The sequence below is a fragment of the Doryrhamphus excisus genome, chromosome 1, assembly GCF_030265055.1.
Source record: "Doryrhamphus excisus isolate RoL2022-K1 chromosome 1, RoL_Dexc_1.0, whole genome shotgun sequence".
Classification (NCBI taxonomy): Eukaryota; Metazoa; Chordata; class Actinopteri; order Syngnathiformes; family Syngnathidae; genus Doryrhamphus; species Doryrhamphus excisus.
In genome coordinates, this window is record NC_080466.1 from 19,316,782 (window position 1) to 19,336,871 (window position 20,090).

At 41.6% G+C, this 20,090-nt stretch overlaps 1 protein-coding gene across 6 annotated transcripts in view; it reads left to right on the forward strand.

Annotated features, from left to right (window-relative positions):
* The window catches only part of lef1 (lymphoid enhancer-binding factor 1), a 45,084-nt gene that overhangs the window by 9,707 nt on the left and 15,287 nt on the right, over positions 1-20,090 (forward strand). For all 6 annotated transcript variants that reach the window (XM_058065214.1, XM_058065210.1, XM_058065215.1 and 3 more), the window contains exon 4: positions 18,295-18,424. In XM_058065214.1, the coding sequence (XP_057921197.1) occupies positions 18,295-18,424 (130 nt within the window). The remainder of the gene's footprint in view (positions 1-18,294; positions 18,425-20,090) is intronic.

The following is a 20,090-nucleotide window of genomic DNA, read 5'->3' on the forward strand; positions in this document are numbered from 1 at the left end:
CACATGCTAACTCGCAAACTAGAGAGCTAGCGACCTAAACGGTAGCCTTCAAGTTATTTCCTTTAAACTTAAATAGCCAAAAACTTACCACTTCCACACGGATAGGGAGGATAACTATTAACAGTTATTTAACCTTTAACATGAACATTAATCAAACGTAATATTTTTTTCTGGGTACATGATACCATACAGCATCCATATCAAACTTGCGCAGGCCGCACTAACATTAAACTTTCATATCAAGGCGGGGGCCTCAAACTAGTGTCCTGCGGGCCACATATGGCCCGCGGGCCGCGTGTTTGAGACCCCTGGTCTACTAGCTTGCGTCCGGAATTATTCACTGCATAAACATTCACCACTTTGTTCGCTCGTCTTAAGAAACTATGATCAATAGCTGCTCTGTGGCGTGAAGCTGGTCAGCGGCGTTGAACTCACCTCCTCCTCCTCCATCTCTTTGCTGTTTCATATTTTTTCAGAGGCTCATTATTTCTTTCTGCAATGTGTATCTGACAGCGTTGAAATATTAATGGTCCCCAGTGTAGGAGGTTGGTAAAGTAGACCCGCATAGTTACAGTATAAAGCAGGGGCGAGTGGGGTGGGGTGGTTTTCTCGCCACCAGGCTTTATTAGCCGAACAGTTCAATAAAGGGAGGGGGGGTTGAACTTGCTGTTATTTCGTCACAGTGCCTTTTTGTGTTTTTACGCTAAAACATCAAACTGACACACACGTGCATGAGCGTAAGTGAGAGCTGTGGCGCACAATGCTGTGGGAGGACAAAAGCTTTGCTATCAGTTTGTGTGGTCTCAAACCATAAAAAAACAGTTTTGTGTGTGTGCGCGTGCGTGTGTGTGTGTGTGTGTGGGGGGGGGGGGGGGGGGGGGGTTAGTGGAGACAAAAAAGCCTGCCTTCAATTTTTGGGAAAGCAATAAAAGTTTGTCGCTTCTTTCATATCGGCAGCAGCGGAATTGAAAACAAATGCTCCAGTCGCAGCGCTCCGTCTCCCCTTTTGAACCGGCCAATTATGGAGTTGTGAAAATAGGAATCACTGTAAATCTGGTTCCCCCGCTTTCTTTTCATACACCCCCCCCCCCCTCTTTTTTTTCTTGCTCACCCCCTCTCCCCCCCGTCCCCCTTGTTTTTGAAGAAACCAAGGGGGATCACTGATGTCAAAGTCAAAACCAAGAGCATTAAGAAAACTGGCGAAATGCAATACAGCTGCAATCCGACATGACGCTAGAAAATAGGGCTGAGGAGCAGAAAGCCTCTCTCCCGTATTCCCAGGGCGCGCAACTGCTCCCGGCCTTGGCTTTGATCTCTTCAAAGCCTCCTGCCTCCTACTAGATGGAGAGTCTTGGCTGCGCTCGCGAGCGCTGGAGAGGCTGGAAGGGAGGGCTGTTTTTAGTGAGGAAGGGGGGTGGGGGGGTGTTAGCCGTCATCTTTTGCTTTGCGGGGTTGAAATCAATCACGGTTCCGAGTCAATTATGTGTAATTCAACCCTGGCCCAGATTAGTGACTCCTGTTACCTGAGCGACTGGCGCTCTGTAATCTGGGAGATGCACTAGGACTGGGCGGCTGTGGAGTCGCCAGGAACACGAGGGCACTTGAGGGGAAGAAGAAGGTGGGGGCAAGAATTAAGTAAAGGGGGGGGGGGTTCCGTGCTGCCGTCCAGCAGAGCAGAAAATCTGAGCACAATGTAGGCGATTACACTTGCAGATGTAGCCATATTTATGGTAAGGTGCGTGGCGGGGGCCCGTGTGTGTGTGGGTGGAGGGTGGGGGTCGACCATGGGGCCTGATTGCCATGGAGTCTGCTAGTTACCGTGCTAACAAGCCAGGTTGCCTTTTGTGTTAAAAGCATATGTGTTATGTCACCTCCTGTGTTGCCAAAGCCTCTCCGCTGCCCCCCACCAGTCCACCACCCACGGCCACCTTTCACTGCCCCCTCTCCCTCCTCTTTCTAGGGCCATATCTTTATCCCTCATGCCCTCCAAAATGCAAGCTTGGCCAAGTTTCTTGCCTCAAGCGTCCAATTTACTAAGGCTGCATTGGCTCTAAGTTACTGTGGAAAGCAACATAGACCATTGTGGGGCTGATTTAGTGTCCCAACACATTGCAGTGCAATCATTTTCACTCATATGGTCCACGACAGATATTAATCCCAATTATACGATATTAGCTTGTTTAGCTTTGACTAAGGTGCCACACATGGAGGACAAATATTTAAATGCAAATCGATAAAAACCTTCCTCTTGTGTTAGATTTCTGGTATCATCTCTTATGTTAACATTTTGACCCATGTATTAAATCAGCAATAGAATACACTAAAAACAATAAGTTACCATCAAATTTGCTTCTCATGTCTTGGTTACCTTCTTAGGCTTCCTCATCCATGAAAATGTTGGTTTTAATACTTTTGGTATGGGCATGTAGGCCTTTTTTTGTCACTATACCACTCAATTTCATTTTCCAAAAATGGTCAAATGAACCTCAAAAGAATCATATTAATAAATTGAATTATTTTGTTACCTGGCTATTACTGAGAGCTATAGAACATATATCTCTTAAATCAATTAGTTTTATTTATTTTCTCATTTTAGTATTAATCACTAAAGAAACATCTATGGTGTTCGGGTGAATTTTGACCCAAAAGTTATTGTTTTCAGAACTTTAGTATAAACTGAAATCAAAAAGCAGAACAGGTCCAGCTCTTGGTTCACTGTACTTCTTCTTTCCATGATCCAAATTGTAAATATGAAATCAGCCAGTCAAATGAGTGAATTCACCTCACATGTATACTGGAAAAGCGGTCAAAATGAGAATCCCCTGAAGCTTACATGATGAGAAGAGGAGCTGGTTGTCTAATTGCACAGTTATAATTTCAGTTGTGGCTCAAAATATTGCTTTATTGTCATATTATTATAGCCGGGTCGAAACCGACCCTAACAATACAGTGGTCATAATTTCAACCAGACCATTTTATAATGTAGTAAAAAAAATTTGGGGGGGTTTATTTTGTTGAAATAGAGTTTCCTGACAAAGTCAAAAAGCCTTGATGCAATAAACAAATGTTATGATTCTTTTTATGCATTAAAATGTAAAACACAAGAGGAGGGCTATTGCTATATAAGTCGGAACGTTCCTGGGATATGAAAAACAATTGCAATTGTTTTGTAAATACTTGGAACGGGAACGGATCATTGCGTGAAACGATATAATACACAAGAAATGCAGAGTTACCCCCAACAATCAATTCACCTTTGTTGAATATATTAATAGCAGCTCAATTAAAAACACAAATATAACAGCTTTGCAGCCACTGCTTGTTTCTCAGCATTCAACTATTCGACATGTTTATTTGAAATGACTGATCTCTCCGCACCCACCCTTCCCCCATGCTTGCTGATGTCACTGGGATGAGAACAAGACCTTTTTTTTTCTTCCTCAGCAGTCACTTGATGCAGGATGATGAAACCCACTTAGATATCTAGCAAGAATATATTAGTTCCTCTGACGAGCTCGCCTAGCGCTCTCTGTTTCTTTTGATCATCTGTCCGCTCTCTCACTTGATGGAAGGCACTCGCTTTCCTCATGGGATGCAGGCATTAAATAAATTAGCTATACTGTCCTATCATGGTGGTTCATCAGGGCCTGTCAAGCTTGCCGGTTTAAACAAAGCCAGCAAGGAAGCGGTGGTGCCTCTAAAAAAATAAAATAAAATAAAAAATAAAGGTCATGATGAATTTATTTATGTGACACCAATGGAAACGACGTTCCTCTCAGCGGGAGTCCTCAAACCCACCGGGTGTATCAACCTAAGTTCATGGGGAGGGGTTGCCAGGTGAGGCTTTTCATGTCCTGCGATGGCGAGACATCACAGAGGCATCCTCCACTTTGAGCTGGCCGTCATCAAACAATGCATCAAAAACATCAGATCAATCCGATCCCTCTCTGTACCCGCTTTTTAGAGATAAAAGATACGGAAATATACGTGACCATTGCAACCCCGTCCCCCCACCCCCCACCCTACACACACCTCAAAACTACAGCTTCAGCACCACCATTACAAAAGGTGAACCCACTTTTGTAAGAGTTTAGCATCAAACATATACATGCCAAGCCGGGTGTTGATTGTTGCGAGTATTTTTCTCCCAGCCATCACATTCCTCCCTTGTTTTTCCCGATTTTGGGTTTAAAGCATGTATTAATATACCAGAATACAGCGTTACTTTGATTCAGTATTCATCCCACCACTGACATAACACAAGTCAGTGTTATTTAGATCTTGTTAAAATTCTATATTACCGTATTTTCCGGGCTGTAAGTCGCACTTTTTTTCATAGGTTGGCTGTTCCTGTGACTTATACTCCAGAGCGACTTATAAATGAAAAAACTGTTTATGTTACATAAACACTGGACACCTTTTCTGTTCATGTTTATTTTTTGTGTAGCTGAATAACCATTGTGTTAGCACATCTTACACCTATTCAGACTGTTCGCTATTCTTTTATTATTGTTAGAACTTGCCTTCCAAGAGGACGTAAAATAAATTACCCACAAAAAATGCAACTTATACTCCAGTGTGACTTATCTTTGTTTTTTTTTTTAACGTAATTTGATTTTTGTATGGTTATTTTGGTTTTTGTTTGGACTTTCTGTGAGTTGCTGTTGCTGAAAATACGGTAAATAAACCCGCAAAAAATGCGACTTATACTCCAGTGTGACTTATGTATGTTTTTTTCTACCTAATTATGCATTTTTGGCCTTGTGCGACTTATACTTTGGAGAGACTTATAGTCCAGAAAACACGGTAAATAAACCCGCAAAAAATGTGACTTATACTCCAGTGCAACTTATGTATGTTTTTTTCTACCTAATTATGCATTTTTGGCCTTGTGCGACTTATACTCCGGAGCGACTTATAGTCCAGAAAACACGGTACTACTTGCAACAGAAATTGTGTGATTGTCTATTTTTGTATGGTTATTTTGCTTTCTGTTTGGACTTTCCGTGAGTTGCTGTTGTTGAAAATACGGTAAATAAACCCGCAAAAAATGCGACTTATATTCCAGTGCGACATATGTATGTTTTTTTCTACCTAATTATGCATTTTTGGCCTTGTGCGACTCATACTCCGGAGCGACTTATAGTCCAGAAAACACGGTAAATAAACCCGCAAAAAATGCGACTTATATTCTAGTGCGACTTATGTGTTTTTTCTACCTAATTATCAATTTTTGGCATTGTGCGACTTATACTCCGGAGCGACTTATAGTCCAGAAAATATGGTACTACTTGCAACAGAAATTGTCTGATTGTCTATTTTCGTATGGTTATTTGGGTTTTTGTTTGGACTTTCAATTAGTTGCTGTTTCAGCAATTACTTGGGTTTCCTGGTAACAACAATGAACAAACAGCGTCCGACTAACGCAGCTGAATTCCAAGCCATTGATTCATTGTATCTGCGGCATCAGGTGCATGAGCGTCCTGCAACATATGACCGAGCTTAAGCACTTTGTTTTGTCCTCCTGAAATCCAACATTACCATTTCTTTACAACCACGTACGGATAAGCAGACATTGTCCGCCGCCATGTTGTATACACGCTTCATTGTTTTGTTTGCATTGAAGCACCCACTCTCAAGGAAGGACTAAACCTAGCACACGTCTAATTGACTGTCACATGGCCGTTCATCTCCTTGGAGAGCTGCTCAACATCTTTCTTGCGTCTGGGTAAAATCAGAAAAGGCATTTGTTAGGCAGAGAGGGGGATCACATTTGAATAGCTTTGTGCTGTTTTTTTTTTTTTTTTTTAATTCACGTTGTAGCAAGGGGCGTGCCCGCCTGGCTATTGAGAGCACCGCTTAAAAATGTATCGGTTTGATTAATGGATCATTCCAGTCTGAAAGGCAGTCGTTGGAAGTCTTAACCAGTTAATCCCCTAAAAGGTGGAATCACACCCATAGAGTGGGCTTGTTGGAACAGTCCATAATAGAAATAAGCCTAAAGGTTTACCATGTGACCCACCACCGTCAATGCTTATGAGATGAACCTGCATGTACTGTATAATAGTTGTATTGTCGTATTATGTACAAACGGTCTGATACTATCAGGTTCAAAGTGAATGAATAAGGATAAAAATCAACTATGTATCACATACTGTTGTTTTCACTTTATATGCTGCCTCTGGGCTCCATCATAGCCAGGCACAACCTAGCTTTCCACTGCTATGCAGATGACCTGCAAATCTATCTCCCAAACAAAGGCGGTGCGCTACAAACCTTAAACCAGACATTAAAATGTGGTTAGGGCAAAATTTTCTACATTTAAACGACAATACAAATGTGAATATGTTGATATGATGAATATGTTGATCTATCTTTTTAAGTCGAATCTTAGGGTTATCTTTGATAGCCACTTCAAATTCGACAAGCAAATTGACAGCGTGGTCGGAGCCAGTTTTTATCAGTTACGGGTTTTAACAAAGGTAAAACCCTTAAATCGTGCAGACTTGGAAAGAACCATTCATGCTTTTATTAGTTTAATAATTGACTACTGCAATGCATTGTGAGTATGTTGGTGTCTCCAAGTCATCACTCGGCCGTATTCCGATGGTCCAGAATGCCATTGCACGCTTTTTAACTAACACTCGACATCGGGAACACATAACCCCAGTTTTATTTGAGCTTCACTGGCTTCCTGTTTTTTTTTTAGAATTTATTTTAAAATGTTAATCTTTGTTTTTAAAGTCCTTAATGGCCTTGCACTTCCCTATTTGTCTGATTGTCTGAACCAGTGAGGGGTCGGAATGATTTTAGACACTTTTTTTTCCATTTTAATTGTATTGTATTGTTATTATTCAACAATTTATATGATTTAGGGTGGATCAAATCCCCCTAAAGGGGGTTAGCGCACAGACCATTCAGCTAGAAGACCCGAGTTCGATTCCATACTCGGCCATTTCTGTGTGGAGCATGTTCTCCCCGTGCATGCGTGGGTTTTCTCCGGGTACTCCGGTTTCCTCCCACATTCCAAAAACATGCTAGGTTAATTGGCGACTCCAAATTGTCCATAGGTATGAATGTGAGTGTGAATGGTTGTTTGTCTATATGTGCCCTGTGAGTGGCTGGCCACCAACCCACCCTCGGCCATCTCTGTGTGGAGTTTGCATTTTTGCATTATTTTAGTATTAGCATTGCATTATGTTAGTGACGTATATACACACGCACATCTACACAAATAACACCCACAGTGAATATAAAAAACACCCATGGTAAATGAAACTACTGTGTAAGCATAGACCATTAGATATGGTCTAAATATGGTGTAAAAACGATGAATTATACACAATTTGTGTAGTTGTTTACATTCATTTTGGATATATGTGTACTGTATGTAAGTTCAGTAAATGTAAACACAGCAATATTAGGTAAGGGTCGCTTATAAATAGACCAAAATTCAGATATTGGCACCAGATCCAAAGGCATGCAGTGTAAACCAGCCTATCAAAGCTTGGGAGAAGGTTTTGTCCTAAAAAAACAGCGCCTCCAAGTCATGTGACTTACTGGGTGAAAAGTTCAGCTCAAGGTCAGAACACAGGTGTCTTAACACCTGAGGCAACAGTTCTCGGAGTGACCTTCCCCCTGTTTTTCAAAACATCACATTGCCTCCAAATGTAACCCTGCAAAATATGTCAGAACTGTTTGCAGAATTCTGACGTTTGGATGGGTTTTTGTTTTGTAATGTAATTCATCTGTGAAGACTAGCTTTGCAAAGCTACCCATATTTTTGTTCCTTCTATTCTGGCTCGTCATGTGAGTGGGAGTGCATCCGTCTGAACTACAGGAGAAGAAAACTAGGTCAATACCGTCTCCGGCTCTCATTCAAATCATCTCCCCATCCTCTTTTTTTTTTTTTTCTGAGCCATTCAAAAATGTCTCCCCGCGTGAGCACCGCACTGCTCTCGGCGGAAAAAAAAAAAAACTGTCGGCCCAGCTAGCAGCACAGGCGCTAACCCTTTCCGTTCCATAGGTGTATTGTGTAACAGTGCTAGCGAGGGGCTTAGTCCCTCACTCTCTTCTCCACAGGTAGAGGCGCACAAAGACCCCCACCAGACTCTCATTTTTCTCCCCCTTCAACGCGGAGCTTCTAAATCCAAAGTGACAGCCATTCATGCTCAGAATACCTGGGCAAAAAGCTGAGAGTTGGGGGAGTTTGGGGGGCACTATCTAGGTATAGCAGGCAAATCCGCTCTTGTTTGTCACGTGTGGTGGCTCATCAGCACTTCTGCCTCATTGGGTTCTGCGTTTTCACACTATTTTGCTTATTGTGCGCAGGTTCGATGCTACGAGTTAGTCATTTTTATTTACATGCATCTCTCAGGGCCTTTGGAGTTGCGTCGTTCGATATGAATGTTGGCACCGATGCCACCTTGGCATCAGTGCTGGTTTCTAATGATAAATCATGCAGCGTGTTAATGCAGCAGCGGCGTTGCTATAAATAGAGGGATGCTGAAAAACAAAGATGCGCTCCAAACATTTTACTCCCCCCGCGTATGGTCAGATTTGAAGAGATCAACACTTAAAGCTCAGAGATTAACATTCCAGCTCGCAAACACACAGTCGATCGGGGTAATTAGCCACTGATAAATGCCTAAATGCAACTAACTCTCTCCAGAGATGTTGGTTTATAAGCAAGAACCATTCCAATCTGTGTCATATTGCACTTGAATGGGGCTTTTGTCACGCATTCCAGTTGCATACTTCAGCATTGTCTTACACTCTGAATGAATGTGGTATTCAGACACAAAAACCACCGCCTAAAGTAGACGGAACCGAGGAGTCTAGACCCGGTTTGTCCTCGCCCTTTAATTTCCCACGTGATGGAAAACCAAAAACAAATTGAAGTTCCATAGAAGTTTTTTTTTTATTTAAAGGAAAAGCTATTACAAAAAATATGTGCTGCTAGCTTGCGTGACAATGTTTTTTTTTTAACATTTGTGGATGTTTTATGTAATAATGAAATTGCTCAGAAAAATGTAAACATGAAGTAACCTGCCCATTTTTGATGATTTAATTGTCAGCAGGGCAAAACCACTGTGACAACAATACTAGTATAGTCTTGTTAATCAATTAGTGTTTTCTGTTTGGGGGTGGGGGGGTTTTGAGTGTTTCAGAGAGAGTGTCTGTATGTGTGGTCCATCCTTTTGTGCAACCGCATAAGCTCGCGGGGTTGTCGACGGCAGCACTCGAGCAGAATGTTTGCCCTTTCTGCGCTCTTTTGATGTGACCAGGTCCCGCTGCGATAATGAGCCCCGTGCCCCGCCGCAAGGTGAACGTCCTGCAGTTCGCCCGAGGCTCTGCCAGAGCGCCGGCCCAATCCCCCACTCCGACGGCACACACATATACCCCCCCCACTCAGCGTTGGTCAGCTTCACACATGGTGCTGAAATAGACTGGACACTGCAGTGATCCTTCTTGTCACACACTCTTGAAGCCCATTATGCAACAGGAGTTAAAGACTAAATGTCGTTATCATTCTAAGTAGGGCTGGGACGACGTGTTGACGTCATCGATACATCGACACAAAAAATATGTCGACACAAGAACTGCATGTCGATGAGCCTTCATTGAGAATTAGGGGTGGGCAAAACCGTTCATTTCAGCGAACAGGATCATTCCGCTTCATTCCGTAAAAATAGCCGTTCATTTCGGTCAATTGGTCGTTAGCCTATGATCTCCTCCTGTGCATAGACCCGGTCAGTCGTGTCGAGTCAGTCCGTTCACTCATGTTCACGTTCGTTCCGACTCAACAGCTCACCAAACTAGTGCTGTGTCGGTCATGAACAAAACCGAACGGGTATTTTATGAGTGGTTAATTCGTTCGAAAAAAGAACTAGTTCTTTTGACCCGTTCGTTCACAAACGCCACACCACTACTCAGAATCAAACCATGGTGGCGGCCGCGGCAACAAGTTTCAGTGGGTCCGGCCACAAGAAAAGATTGCGCAACAGAGTATCCAAATGTAGCGTGTACAATGCGTTATTACATTTAACATTAGCTTTAGACACAACCCAATGGTAATTGCAAGATCTAGGCTAGAATCAGAAAATCCAGAATTCGGCTCTGGGAGTGAGAGGAAAAGAGGCGAGGCACACAATTTGAAGCTGTGACGGTACCATATATTATAAAGTGCAAAAACAGAACTATACAAATCACCGCTACACGTGTGTAGTCCCTTCCGGACTATATATACGGCACTGATTGGCGGCGCACCGTCACATGACCTAATGACGTTGCACTCCGAAACATTGTACGCACGGTAAATTTAATTAATATTTAGATTATTTATATAACTTTATTTTCCAGCTTAAATTAATATTTATATTATTATTTATATAACTTTATTTTCCATCTGGGTTACACCAAGTATGGGAATACTTCACGCCAAAAGGTAGTGATGCGGTGGTTTGTGACATATAAAATTGTAAATTAAATGAAACCAAAATTAAAACAGTGACGCTTGCTATCGTATATCTTTTCTGCCAATTTGAAGAAATAAGTACTGAATAAAACAGAAAGTCAAACAGAAATAAAATGTTGAAAACCAGACTCAGTACTGCGTAGTTCTACCTCAAAACTTACTTGATGCCAGTGTTTCCAGGACGCTAATGGGAAGGTTGCTCCATCCACTGTCTGGAATTGCAACTTTCCACGATTTTGATCAGTGGAACACACCAAAAAGTGAGATTATTCCTCTGGTAGAAGTCCTTTCTCAGGCTATCATTGTGAACATTGTGGGAGAAGAGAGTACATTTAGTGCCATAGAAGAGGAAAAAACCCTGAAATGATTCCTTTTCAGAAAATCAGGAATCAGGTTAATTTGACTGGGGACCTTTTAAGACTTGATCATTTCTAACATTCTATCTCTCTTTTTCCCATTTTTTTAAAATAGCTTTCCGATGTATAAAAATTAAGAGTTCAAACACTTAAAAAAAAAAAAAGCGGATCAAGTCTTTTTCATCTGGGGCATGGAGGCACATTTCACACAAATTATCCCCCCTCTCTCTCTCTCTCTCCCGGCGCGTGAGAGAGAGAGAAAGCGAAAGAATCGTGATTGGTGTGCTCGGAGCACACGCGCTTGATGCCAGCTGAAGGATCATGGGTAATCCAGCTGGTGCTATTGAGTTGTGAAGCTGCTGGTGGCGACGACAGGGAGGAAGACACTCTGGCTGTTAATAGCTCCTTTGTGCTCCACATGTTAGATTCATTAGAGGCGTGCCGTGGAGCATGACCGCATTTTACACCACTTATATTATTATGATGTTTTGCTTTGGTCATGTGTGTTTAAATCCTCATGATGCATTCACACTGCAACCCGGTCTTAAAATATAACACCAAATCCAAGCATCACAACTTGATCCCTTTTATAAGTTCTTTACTTTTCTTTTTTGCTGGCCTGGGCCTTCAGTGTCAGCTCTTGCCTTCAGTGGCTCAACTCTTGACTAGCGTGCAGGATTTATGATTAAAATGCAGAGAGACGGGAAGATGGAGTAAAAAGGGAGGGGGGGGGGTTCACAGATGTAAATTTGTCTCCAGGGCAGGCTTTTCCTGTTATTTGTAGCCTCTACTCCCGTCCCTGAGCTTGGCTCCGCTTGTTCGACTCATTACCCCGGGCCTCGTGGCGCTCCTCCGCACGCTGCCGGCTGGGCTTTCTTCTCCGTTAATTGGGTTTCGTTACATTTAAAGCCCCCCCTGGACAAAGAGCCGCCTCCCCCTTGCCAATAGATGGTTCCATTTTTAGCCGTTCACGCCGAGCTGGTGGGGTTCAAGCGGATCTACGAGTGGTAATTGGTTATTTATTTAAGCTTCCTCAGGTTGGTCTCTACTGGGGGGGGTTAACCGCTTTCTTTTCACATGTTCGTCTATGCAGGAATGTTTGCTCTAATTTTTCGGGAAAAGGTTGCAAACAGACACACCTGAGTAGGAACACCTGGTGTCGCTTGCCCTCACTTGTAACACTTTCCATCTTTCGCCGCCAAAGCACCCCCTTCATGAAAAAACATGGCGTCAAATCCGCAGCAGGTCATTTTGCGTCATTTTATGGGACATTACAAGCTGTGGTTTCACCCTGATCCCTTTGTGGAGAATGTAGAAAAGAAGCCTAGGGACCTTCTTAGTCCCCCATTCACATCTGTGCTGTGTCTAGTCCATTGTTTTTAACAGATTTGTGTTGAATCTATTTTTAGAATATGCTGTGAGCCAATAAAAAGACAAATTGTTAGACACAAATGGCTTTGAGGCAGGACATTAGACACTCGTAGTTTAGGGTGTGTTCACTTTTTCTCGTATTTTACCAACTTGGATGTCACGTAAAGCATCTTTTTCTTCAAACGCATTTACTGTTATATATTTATAGTTTCATGATGCTTTTTTTCTACTCTGTGTAATTTGAATGGTAATTTTAACATCAAATGGACCTTGGAAGCATCCATTTGCTGCTGTTCATGTGACAATTTAGCTGGTAAAAATGTAAAAATACAAAACTTATCAGGCATTTTTTTTGGAATTGTTGATATGCACCAAATATTGTCCAATTTACTTGGACGCATATGCATTTAGCCTCTTAAACATAACATTTTTACCAGGCCAGAATACTGAACTTTTTATCACATAACAACAACCTAGACATTGTACGTACAAATTACATTATAGTCAAAATCATTATCCCCATTCACACAAACCTGCATAAAAAATGCAATATACATACATGCCTGGCTTGGGCAAATTGGATATCAAAAGCAATAAACTTTAATTTCTCAATAAAAACACTGTAATTGGAATGTCAAGAGCTGATATAAAATACAATAAACCACATAATAAATTAAATTAAACAAATAAAAAACAACAAAAATAGACTCTAGTCTCTTTTACCAAAAATTGCACTTCAATAAAACTAAAATAAATTAAAACTAAATAAATTGAGTATCAAGTCTCTGTAAACAAAATTGCACTTGAATAAATAATGAATGTTGGGTATCATCCCTTAACAGGAATGTTTAACATATAGCCAACGACACCGTCTGTGAGCGTGCACCATTTATGCTGACGACCAAACATCTGTATGCGTTGACTGTCGGGTGAAGGCTCCACTGCACCTCTGGCGGCACTTTTTTCCCATTTGGGAAAACTGGACAGGATGGTGTGTGATGAGATGCACCTACCGTGCAAGGAAATGCCACATCCGGATTCGTCGTTACTCGTGCCTTTGTGCTGTGCCTTTATTCATATTTGGATTTTTTTTTACTCACAATGCTAACCTATGCTAACATTAATCCGGCAGACTTTAACTGAACTCCAACTTTAACTGTGAACTAACCGTTCCACCCAGGCGGATGCAGGTAGATAGAGGAAAACAAACACGCATGCACAAATGATCGACTTTATTGATTACTGCTGTTATTACTCTAAACTCCCAGACGGACACTGTAAAATCCAGTTTTCAAATGGTTTTTGATGGTTGACATGTAATCAGTGAGCCAAAGCGACAGTTTTTGTCAGTTAACAATGGCCTGCTGCAGCGTTGGTAAATGTACGCCGCCATCCACCTCACATGCTTTCTGCATACTCGATCGTCGCTGCAGGCGCGAGGAGTCCTCATTGCATATAAATTACAGAAGTGGGAAGTGATTATTATAAAATTCCCGCTCTCGTTTTTTTTTTTTTTTTTTTTTTTTTTTTTTAATCTTCCTTTCCCTTACTCCACTCAGCAGAAGTGGTATAATTGAGTACAAAAGCTGTGCTGTGAGAGGGTGGTGGGGGGGTGGGGGGGGGAAGAGAAGCAATATAGTAAAAAAAGAGCCATATGAACACATACTGTACACTCATGGTGGATGGTGGTGATGAAACCTCAAGATCAGACATAGGCATGCTGTCAAAAAATAAAAAATAGTAATGAAACGTCCCATTTCCTTCCCCACCCCAAATTGAGCCTGTATGCCAAGTCTCTGGCTGTGCCCATGCTGCTACATTCTGGAATGTCTCCCGCACGGAGGGGCTCCATGCCAACTTCAGTTCCGCACAATGAATTTTCTCTTAAAACCACATCTGAGGGTTGCTTCTAAAAGAGCTCGATATGAAATTCCAAATTCAATGTTTTCCTATTCAATCCTGGCCTTCCTCTCCCGCCTCACTCTTTCTCTCACGGAAAATATGACTAGAAAATATTGCAAAGCCGAGTAGTGCAACGATGGCAACCTCCCTGATGCTGAAGGACTTTAGAGTGACTTGAAGGATCATGCTGATCATTGCCAGGGTGGTCAATACAAATCAAAATCCGTGTTTGCCAAACGTCTTCATCTCAAGACCCAAATAAGAGACAGAATCCAAAAGTTTCCAAGAAATTAAAATATAAATAAACCTGTTACCAATTTAGAATACCAACCCAAAAAGTTTCTTGTACACTTGAACCTGGAACTGGAAGTGTGTGTGTGGATCTCAACACAATTTTAGGAAATAATGGAAATCTATTCCAAGTCAAACTGTTACCTTAAAGCCTTCATTATTTGTACAGTCAGTATTTCAAGTCGGGCGGCACGGCGGTCGAGTGGTTAGCGCGCAGACCTCACAGCTAGGAGACGAGGGTTCAATTCCACCCTTGGCCATCTCTGTGTGGAGTTTGCATGTTCTCCCCGTGCATGCGTGGGTTTTCTCCGGGTACTCCGGTTTCCTCCCACATTCCAAAAACATGCTAGGTTAATTGGCGACTCCAAATTGTCCATAGGTATGAATGTGAGTGTGAATGGTTGTTTGTCTATATGTGCCCTGTGATTGGTTGGCCACCAGTCCAGGGTGTACTCCGCCTCTCGCCCGAAGACAGCTGGGATAGGCTCCAGCACCCCCCGTGACCCTCGTGAGGATAAGCGGTAGAAAATGAATGAATGAGTATTTCAAGTCAATTTTCAAAAGTATATTTTGTAACTACACTACCGCTCAAAAGTTTGGGATCACTTGCTTTCCAAAGAAAAACATTTTCATGCATTTCAAAAACATTTTTTTTCCATTTCACAAACATTTTTTTATCCATTTCACAAACAAGTAAAATGAATCAGGTGATTTTCAAAGAAGGATGTACATTTTTGCATAGAGTCCTACTATCAACAACTGTCAGTCCTCTGCATCAATCTCCTGGTATGGCTGCTAATCCAAGTTCATCATTTTATAAGGCTAATAGATTATTAGAAAACTCATCTAAAAAAATCTCTTACCATGCTGTTAACAGCACAAACTGAGTCTAACAAGGACAGAAAAACAATGCACAACCGTGCAAGAAGAAGTTTAAGACAAAGACGCCTCACAGGTCGTCACCTGGCAGCTGCACTGAATAGTATGCATCAAACACCAGTGTCAGTATCAACAGTGAAGCGGAGATTTCAGGACTTCAGACTTCATGGCAGTACTGCCAAGAAAAAGCCATATCTCAGACTGGCCCAAAAAAACATTTCCAAGTGATCCCAAACTTTTGAGCGGTAGTGTATATTAACTAAAAAGACCCACAATCAATCCTGTGTGACACCATGCAATATGACGTGTTCTTCCCCCAATATTGTGGTCATAGTCCATATTGTATGACTTCCTGTTTCCAATGAATCCTCAAAGCCAACAATAGTCTGTTTGTAATTGTACTGAAAATGATGGGAAAATCACAGTTTGCCAAGAAAACATCTCAAAGCAGTGATTTGCCGTGGCCCCCGTTGTTTGTTTTCAGTTGCTTCCTTGTCAGCCGACCGACTTGGAGACCGTAATGGGTGAAAATGTGCACTGGGATGTACATAAATTCTGGATTGGCCACAGAGGCTTGAGAGGCTGTTTATTAAGAAGTTGGTAATGGTTTTATTTCATTTGAACATGCATCAGATTACAATTGAATGCATCACATAATCAGTTCACAGTTCCACATGTCCAAAAGGAGTAGGGAGAAGCAAAGCTTATTAAATCCTACCCCTCTATCTGGTACTTTTACAATCAGTAACTGTTACATTTGTTCACTTCCTGCTTTCTTAATAAAGTTTACGGTTTTTAAAATTAATTAATTAATAAAAAAAAAATTGTCACATGCCGAAGTACAAGGTGATATGACCATCCAATGACATAATGGGTACTATAGTAAGTGTCAATATAGTGATATGTATAGCACAGGGGTCTCAAACTCAATTTACCTGGGGGCCACTGGAGCTAGGGTCTGGGCAAGGCTGGGCCGCATCAGGTTTTCCCAAAAAAAAAAAAAAACGCATTTATTAAAAACAGAAAAATATACAAACTTTTTCAGTGCTTTGGTTCCAATTTTCTACAATAAAAGCTCTGATAAAACATTCCACTGTTCTCAAATATCAATTTTTATTTTTCTGCACAAAATAAGATGAAAAATAAATAAACAAATCAAGAATAAAGAAAATCAATCAATCAGTAATAAATAAATATAATAATAATAATAAAACGGCAAATAATAAAAACTTAAGAAACCACATATAGTTGGTGGGTAGACAAATTATTTTTTCAGATTAAAATGAACAAAGCATTATTAGAGCCCTGTAGACATGACAAAACACGACTATAGTCACATTTATACTCTTTTTATTTACAACATATTGCGCAACTGCAGGGTCTTGAGACACATGCTAACTCGCAAACTAGAGAGCTAGCGACCTAAACAGTAGCCTTCAAGTTATTTCCTTTAAACTTAAATAGCCAAAAACTTACCACTTCCACACGGATAGGGAGGATAACTATTAACAGTTATTTAACCTTTAACATGAACATTAATCAAACGTAATCATTTTTTCTGGGTACATGATACCATACAGCATCCATATCAAACTTGCGCGGGCCGCACTAACATTAAACTTTCATATCAAGGCGGGGGCCTCAAACTAGTGTCCCGCGGACCACGTGTTTGAGACCCCTGGTATAGCACATCATGACTGGTTCAAGACTCTTCATCCTTGAAGTTGAGTAAAATCACAGTCGACAGCCGTAACAAAAGATGGCGTCTGTACTGTACTGTGCTTGGCTTTTTACCGCAGGTTTCGCCACCTGCTTTTTCGTGAACACATGCAGGACAAACTAAAACGATAATCCAGCGGCTTCTTATCTTATTCCCGCAGACCAAAAAACGAGAGTGAAGAGGCGTAAAGTAATATAGTGTGAGAATGCTGTCATTTAGCCCCCTGGTCAGGGCATGTCCCAGCCGCCCACCTTTGGGGTCTTGCTAATAAATCCTTACCCCTGTGTAAATTCCCACACTAAGAGATTAGCCTGTCATCTTTGACCCTTGCAGACCGTGGGTTGAACAACCTCACTCACCTGTACGGATGTCTGTGAGTTCTAAAGGTTCAATTCTGGACACGTCTGGAGGACAGAGGTGCTCAGTTGTCCACCACCCAATATTTGGCATGCCACACCGCTTGGGACATTCCCAGAATGTGGGGGGTCTGGTCTGGAGTTCCGTGCCAGTCTGCGAGAGGTTCTGGGAAATACACGCATTCCTGTCCAAATGCGTGTTGGGATTGGGCTAGCTAGCCACGACGGCTAAGCACTTAGGAATGTCACCTTGGCGCTCCATTCTAGCAACAGAGTAAGACGTTATTATGTCATAATTTAAGAACAATCTGATTGGATGTTCGTGAGTCCATCTGATTAGTCGGTGAGACTATGCTAGCAGGTCTGGGCTTCATTTAGAACTGAACATTTAGTGCGGTTAAGTGTTACCATGTGTTTGTTGCTGCTAAGTGTATGTGTGGGGGGGTTCTAACACAACTCTTTTTGTTGGGGGGGGGCGCTGTCTTGGTCTATTTTAGCTGTCAGAAGGCAGGTCTATGAGTCAGCGGCTGCAGACATCTGTCTCCCAAGCCTCCCCCACCTTTCTCCATCCTTCATCTCCACTTCCCCCCGGCTCTTTGCTCTGTAATGAACTGCCCCTTATTCGCCTGCTAATGACTGCCTTTGATCTCCCGTCTAAAAGACCTCTCCCCCTTCGTGAGTCTCCCTCCTTTTTTGCATCCTGCACCTCTTGGACTTGTTTTTTTTCTACTCAGGGAACCGGGCCTTGCAGTGCTGCTGATGCAACAAAGTTTGTGGTGAAGAAAAGACAAATTGTTGCACTCTTTCCCTTTTTTGTTTCCTCTTAAAGAGCCTAGCGGACCACCCACCCCGCCATAAGCCCCGCCACATCATATATGCAGAAACATGTATGATGTCATCACTATTTCTAACCTGGCTTTGTTTTATCGTCTCCTCCCGCAGTCCAACAAAGTTCCTGTGGTGCAGCCGTCCCATGCAGTCCATCCGCTCACCCCGCTGATTACATACAGCGACGAGCACTTCGCTCCAGGTTCCCATTCCGGCCATCACCCCCAGGATTCCAAACAACAAGGTAAAACATGATCATATACACTATATAGAGATATATATTTTCTTTGTGGGTAGTCACAGTCATCCCAGAGGTGTCTAATGGGGTTTGGATTAGGTTTCTTTGGAAGGTTTTCCACACTAAACGTGGCTTTATGGCTCTTGGACTGGGAGCACAGTGGTGCTGGAACAGGAGAGGGCCTTCCCCGGACTTTCCCACAGGTTTCCAAGCATGCAACGGTGCTATCTTGGAAGAAGCATTCTGCCAAAATTAGGCAGGTATTTCTAGTACCTGGTCAGTTAGGATTCCAAGTATCATTCATTCATTCATTCATTTTCTACCGCTTTCCTCACCTGTGATTGGCTGGCCACCAGTTCCCGCGAGGCCAGCCAATCACAGGGCACATATGGATGATTCCAAGTATCCACGTTTGATAATCATTGTAATATTTGAAGGTGAATGCTATAAATAACGACAATAAACACACACACACGCTACTTAGCCAAAAATAGCCAAAAACTTACCACTTCCACACGGATAGGGAGGATAACTATTAACAGTTATTTAACCTTTAAGTAATATTTGAAGATAAATGCTATAAATAACAACAATAAACACACACACGCCACTTAGCCAAAAACAGCCAAAAACTTACCACTTCCACACGGATAGGGAGGATAACTATTAACAGTTATTTAACCTTTAACGTAATATTTGAAGATAAATGATATAAATAACGACAATAAACACACACACACACGCTACTTAGCCAAAAATAGCCAAAAACTTACCACTTCCACACGGATAGGGAGGATAACTATTAACAGTTATTTAACCTTTAACGTAATATTTGAAGATAAATGCTATAAATAACGGCAATAAACACACACACACGCTACTTAGCCAAAAATAGCCAAAAACTTACCGCTTCCACACGGATAGGGAGGATAACTATTAACAGTTATTTAACCTTTAAGTAATATTTGAAGATAAATGCTATAAATAACAACAATAAACACACACGCTACTTAGCCAAAAATAGCCAAAAACTTACCACTTCCACACGGATAGGGAGGATAACTATTAACAGTTATTTAACCTTTAACGTAATATTTGAAGATAAATGCTATAAATAACGACAATAAACACACACACACGCTACTTAGCCAAAAATAGCCAAAAACTTACCGCTTCCACACGGATAGGGAGGATAACTATTAACAGTTATTTAACCTTTAAGTAATATTTGAAGATAAATGCTATAAATAACAACAATAAACACACACGCTACTTAGCCAAAAATAGCCAAAAACTTACCACTTCCACACGGATAGGGAGGATAACTATTAACAGTTATTTAACCTTTAACGTAATATTTGAAGATAAATGCTATAAATAACGACAATAAACACACACACACGCTACTTAGCCAAAAATAGCCAAAAACTTACCACTTCCACACGGATAGGGAGGATAACTATTACTGTACTGTAGCTTAGCCTGTTACCCTTTAGCGCTGGACGCAGCTTTAGTACACTACACAAATTCCACTTGGCTGCAGTGGTGCATTTTCAGGCTGTCCTCGGACTACGTGCATATGTGTTTTTTTGTTTTTTTTTTGCTCTTCCTGGCTTTGAAGTGGTTGTTTAACTGACAAGTGTCAATTTGGCCATTTGTTTACAGCGTTTTA